The sequence below is a fragment of the Cariama cristata genome, unplaced genomic scaffold, assembly GCF_000690535.1.
Source record: "Cariama cristata isolate BGI_N322 unplaced genomic scaffold, ASM69053v1 scaffold44663, whole genome shotgun sequence".
Classification (NCBI taxonomy): Eukaryota; Metazoa; Chordata; class Aves; order Cariamiformes; family Cariamidae; genus Cariama; species Cariama cristata.
In genome coordinates this window covers 257-6,076 of record NW_009608615.1, presented here as the reverse complement: position 1 = coordinate 6,076, position 5,820 = coordinate 257, and the positions used below count along the sequence as shown (strand labels likewise).

At 44.3% G+C, this 5,820-nt stretch overlaps 1 protein-coding gene across 1 annotated transcript in view; it reads left to right on the top strand.

The window, feature by feature from the left end:
- ALDH2 (aldehyde dehydrogenase 2 family (mitochondrial)) overlaps positions 1-5,373 on the top strand; it is an 8,750-nt gene extending 3,377 nt beyond the window's left edge. Inside the window, exons 5-12 of the mRNA XM_009697200.1 lie at positions 87-215; positions 716-829; positions 1,211-1,313; positions 2,048-2,232; positions 2,589-2,753; positions 3,064-3,221; positions 3,977-4,091; positions 5,094-5,373. Coding sequence (XP_009695502.1) covers positions 87-215; positions 716-829; positions 1,211-1,313; positions 2,048-2,232; positions 2,589-2,753; positions 3,064-3,221; positions 3,977-4,091; positions 5,094-5,126 — 1,002 coding nt within the window. The 3' untranslated portion in view covers positions 5,127-5,373. The remainder of the gene's footprint in view (positions 1-86; positions 216-715; positions 830-1,210; positions 1,314-2,047; positions 2,233-2,588; positions 2,754-3,063; positions 3,222-3,976; positions 4,092-5,093) is intronic.
- The last annotated feature ends 447 nt before the right edge of the window (positions 5,374-5,820 follow it).

The window sequence follows — 5,820 nt, the reverse complement described above, 5'->3', positions numbered from 1 at the left end:
GCTGATTTGAATGAAGCTCACTGGTTACTTACTGATTAATTAGAAACTTTTGAGTTTAGACCAGTAAATACCTTCTTGTTTTTCAGTGGAACTTCCCACTGTTGATGCAAGCATGGAAACTGGGGCCTGCCCTGGCTACTGGGAATGTGGTTGTGATGAAAGTGGCGGAGCAAACTCCCCTGAGTGCTCTCTACGTAGCTAATCTGGTCAAAGAGGTGAGCGAAAAGGCTGGGTTTCCATCTGCTGCCTTGCTGTCGCTGCCGGAGTGCGGTGTGATACAGCCAAACTGGTGAGCTACGGAGGGCATGTAATGGCAACAGAAAAGGGCTGTCTGATCCAAAGAAAGGCTGGATTGTCTTGGGTATCTTAGCATTTGGTTTAGCAAAAAAAACCCCTTTTCCTTATAAATGTGTGTGCAGAGGACATAAATCGATTCGGGCAGGACTCTTTGAGGCTCAGTTAAATGAATGTCAGGGTGATTAGAAAGTTAACATATATAGCTCCAAACTATGCTTACAGTGTGGAGTGGGGAGGGGAGTTGTCCTGGTTATTGCAAACTGTACATTAAAACTAAAGACCTGGGAAATCAAAGTGAAGTAGAAAAGGCTCTGTTCTTTGTGGGAGGCCTATGGAAGCGTTACTAACAGATGAGGCTAAGTGAAATCCTTGATTTGTAAAAGGAATAACGTTGCTCTCTCCTGCCGTGAACTGGCAGGCTGGATTCCCACCAGGCGTGGTGAACATCATCCCTGGCTATGGCCCCACGGCAGGGGCTGCCATCTCTTCCCACATGGACGTAGACAAAGTGGCCTTCACTGGCTCCACGGAGGTAAGGGAGTACCTTAACCTTTAAGCCCTTGGGATATAGAGAATATCTCATTGCTGTAATATCTTTTCTGCATAAAATACTGGAGGTGCCTTCCCTTCTACACTTCTTTTTAAAAAGTACAGCTGACTTCAGGGTGTGACATTTATTTTTACTTTACGTAAGGCTCTTTTTAGGTGCCTTCTTTAGTCTACTTCCTATTGTTTCCCTTGAGCTGCTTCTTACTAGAGGTGAAACTCTGGGCAGACTTCAGTTGTTCCCTTAAAGCCCTGACAGTGAAGGGATTATTACTAAACTGCTGACTGAAATCTAAAACCAGCCACCCTGCCAGGTGTTGCTGTATGTAGGAGTTAATTCCTAATACCCATTCTTCTCACGATGCAGGTTGGGCATCTGATCCAGAAGGCTGCAGCAGAGAGTAACCTAAAGAAAGTGACACTGGAGCTTGGAGGAAAGAGTCCAAATATAATCATGTCTGATGCAGACAGTAAGCACCTGCTAGCGTAATATTTCATCTGTACCTTTTACAGTGGCTTCCTGCAAGCAGAACTTGGAATAGGAGGGGAAAGGAAACCTCTCCAGTGTGTATGAGTCTCCAGCTCTGACACCACCTGGCTGGGCTCACCCAGTGAAGCCTCCGTGCCTTCTGGTGTAGCTGCCCTATTTGTGTATCAGCGCTTCTTCACTCCCACTCCTTTCCCAGTGCTGTGAAGAAGCACAGTTATCAGCAAATGAGAATTATTTCAGTATCTTCCTTCAGTCTTAGTTCCGTTTTTGTTTTCATTTCCTTCTCTTTCTTGTAGTGCATACAGCTCTTTTCTAGTCTTAGGAAGTTCTGGTTTCCTCATCTCTTGTACGTAGACTCATTTTTGGTCTTGATGAGCCAACACACATGCTTTTATATGGCAGGAAGGAAGGAATTTCTTCTAGATCTAAAATAACTTGGCCTTAATACCTCATAATTTCAAATGAGAACTGTAATCTGCCTCAGATACGATTTTTTTTTTTTCTCTAGTATGGGGTGCTTTAACAGACCCTCATACTAATTAAATCTGTATGTAACTTATGCCCTATCAAAGCATGGAAAATGCCTGTCAACTGAAAGGACTTTGTATCCCTGATACTTCAGCAGTCTGCATGATAATTGTTCCAAAGTAGTCACTTCCTGACTCTGGTTGGTTTTGTTTGCTTATTTGTTTTCTCTCCTCTCCCTAATCTTAGTGGACTGGGCTGTGGATCAAGCCCATTTTGCCCTCTTCTTCAACCAAGGGCAGTGCTGCTGTGCTGGATCCCGAATATATGTCCAGGAAGATATATATCATGAGTTTGTGGAGAGGAGTGTTGAGAAGGCCAAGGCCAGGGTGGTGGGAAACCCATTTGACTCTAAAACTGAACAGGGGCCTCAGGTAAGAGCAGGAAATGTCCTGAACTGTTATCTCATGAAATAGTCCCAATCGTGACTCGTTGTGCATCAGTAGATTAGAATGAAAGGTATCCTTCGGTCTCTTGATTAATCTCCTTTGAACTGTGCCCATTACCTCCTTGCTTGTGCAGGAGGGAGAAGTTAATTAACAGTTCTGATTATTCCAAAACTTCCACTTGATGCTGGCATTTAAAAATTATCATCTTCCTTTGAAGCTGGCTTGGCAGTCTGTTGAAATGAGGAATTGCTAGAGCAGTCATGTGTGCAGCAGGTGGTAGTTGAATCTTTCTTTACCCCTAGAAAAGGTCAAGCTGATCTGTCTGTCCTCATGGCTCTTAGGTAGATGAAGAGCAGTTTAAGAAGATCCTGGGGTACATTAGTACTGGGAAGCGTGAAGGAGCCAAACTGCTGTGTGGTGGCAACCCCGCTGCAGACAGAGGCTATTTCATCCAGCCAACTGTTTTTGGCGATGTGCAGGACAACATGACAATTGCCAGAGAGGAGGTGAGACCTGCATCACCTTTCTGTCTGTCAGCTTCTCACTTTGTTGTCGTTTTGCCCCCTCTGATGCAAAAACCCACAGGTCTACAAGCACTGGACGTTTATGAACTGTGAAACTCGACGCTTCTTAGAAAGTTACCACATTAAACTTCCCTCCAGATTACATCCTATGCTCTTTGTAATATGGGAAGTGATACTTGGAATTTGATGTCCTGTGTTACTTCTAGCATATATACATAACTCCAGCATCAACCACAGCCTCCCCCATGATCAGTTGACACAGATTTTCACATGCTCTGTTTGGATTTTGCAGATATTTGGGCCGGTCATGCAGATTCTGAAATTCAAAACAATTGAGGAAGTCATCGAGAGAGCTAATGACTCTAAGTACGGCCTAGCAGCAGCAGTCTTTACAAAGGATCTTGACAAAGCAAACTATGTGTCACAGGGCCTGCGAGCTGGAACAGTTTGGTGAGCCTCAACACTTCCTTCTCCCTAAACTGCTGAAAGCTTCCTTGTCTGCTGCCATTTCTCATTAAGCTTGCTCTTTGATAGCCTGTCTCTACTTCGGATCCAATTTTACATGTACTTTATGGAATGTAATGCCAGACCTTCAGTTGCTAACTGTTGGTAGAATTTAGATATTTTAAGCTTCTATGCTCTGACTGTGAATTAATGAATGGGATGGGGGAGAAGAAATCCAGTACTGCAGCTGGCAACGACAGCAACTGCTGCATGCCAGCGGTGATTAGATAACCCAGCACGTCTGCGGGGTCTCAGCTGCTGCAGTTGATGTTCCTCTGTGTTTGGAGGCTGTGCTGAAGACTATGCCAAAGTCAGTACTTCAACACCAGTTTACTGTTCTAGCACAAGAGATTTTGGAGATCCAGTATCTCTCTATCTTTCTTCTCTTTTTTTTTTTAATGGTACCAGTAGGTGTTTTGATATCTGTCCTCTGAAGGAGGTGTGGGTGGCAACATGAATGCTTGGTCCTGTGATAATGAGACATGAATTGGTTTCATGATGTTCTGTTTCCTGGTTGATAAGGATAAGGTTTCAGTATTGATTAATTCTGTTGGCTGAGAGAGCTGACAAATACGGAAATCCTGCCTAGAAATTCAGCCATCCCTCTGTGTAAACATGTGAGATATCCATTTTCTGTGAAAGGGCTCTTCCTTTAAGCAGTTCTGAAACTACAGGTGCTTAATTCTTGCTTTCCATTTCAGGATAAACTGCTATAATGTGTTTGGTGCCCAAGCCCCATTTGGCGGCTACAAAGCTTCTGGGATCGGGCGAGAGCTGGGAGAATATGGCCTGGAGGCATATGTAGAGGTGAAAAATGTGAGTATTCCTGTATCCATGGACTTCCCAACCCTCTGCCATAGCTCCAAGTTGTATTTGTGCCTGTTGGTATAGGCAGGCCTCAAAGTTGTAATTCTTCCTTCTAATGCTTGAAATAAAATTGGAGCTGTGCTTCTGAAATAACTGCAAACACAACTCCATATAACTGTATTTAAAATGGAAAGTTAGCCTTGCTTTGTACTGCTGAGGAAAACAAGGATATGTGACCTAATAGATTACCAATTGCCTGCACGGCTTGGCACTGTTTAGCTGTTTCTCACTGTAAAGAATGCAAGTGTATGGACTTCTCTGTGAGTTTATTTTGTGGAGAAGAGGAAGAGTGTGTGCTGGGGGTGCATGCCTGATGGGTAGAAGCTTCTGCAGGTGCGAACTGGCAGATAAACACTGGGCACTCATCACTCAAGAAGGGGAATCTGAGCAGTGGACACCAGTACTTAATGCTGCTCTCTTGTGTTGATACGCCCTTGGGTCCACGTGCGAGACCAAGGTTCTTGGTCTTAGGCAATCCCATCACCACAGGCTGAGTAATTTCCTGTGAGACAAGGCAGGAGGGCTGTCACACTGTCTGCTTGCAGCTGCAATTGTCTCAAGGGTGACAGAGCTGTTGGGCAGCAGTGGCTAGCCTGTGGCCCTCAAGTTACAATGCAGCAAAGTGGGTAACAGTTGAGGGCCTGCAGCTTGTGACTGGCAGGGGGCTGATTTGGTACAGGAGGTCCAGGTGAGAACAAACAAGTGTGGCCACTCCTACCTCTCAAAGAGCAGTGGAGAGATGCTGTGACCCAGCCTTTGAGCTTCCCCCTGTCTTTGAGCCTTCCAGATAGGTCTCCAGACCGAGGTGATCCCAGTCACTGCCCGTTGACTGGGATATACTGTCCTCTGGTTCTGGTTCTTTTCTGCAGGATGCTGCTGCCTCTCGGCTTTCAAGTGATTATGACTGAACGCTGTCTCCACGAAAATAACTTGTGACTTTTTTTTTTCTAGGTGACAATCAAAATTCCACAGAAAAACTCCTAATGGACAGCAGCCTCTCCATGCGTTTGGAAACACCTATGCAGCTTCATGAGATACACAGCAAGGAAACCTCTTCTTAACACACACAAAACTTAGGTGGAAAATACGTAACTCTGCATTAAGAAATGTTTCTTTTGAAGGAGCTTTTGTTAAAAGACATTACTTGGCTTTATCTTTTTAAAATACCAAATACAGTCAATTGAGTACTAATGCATTACATGGGTGTACTCTTGTCATATCTGTATCTGATGGATATGCTTTTTTTTCAAGAAATCATTTAAATGCTTGTCTAGTCTGCAGTAGGTTTTATAATAATTCTTTGTAGGCTTACACAGTGAGCTCTGTATTCCTTGTCCTTTCCACCCAACACACACATCCCTCTTCTGCAGGCAAAGTGAACTGAGACTCAGTTGTGTAACCGAGCAGGGGAGCAACCTCTCAGTGTCAGTCTGTGAGGTAAAAGTTTGTTCTCAGCTGTTCCCACCTGCTCTCATTTTATCTACTCACAATAAACACCCTAGTCTTAGCAAAGTTAACCCTACCTGCGTTGGAGCATTTTGTGTCAAAGAATTAAGCAGGAGCTCAAGTGCACGCACAAATTCGTATTTTCTTCCACACGTTAATCACTCCCTGCCTCCAGCAATTTTTAATGTCTTTGCTTTCTCTACTGCCCACTTTCCCCACACCGCCTTAACGT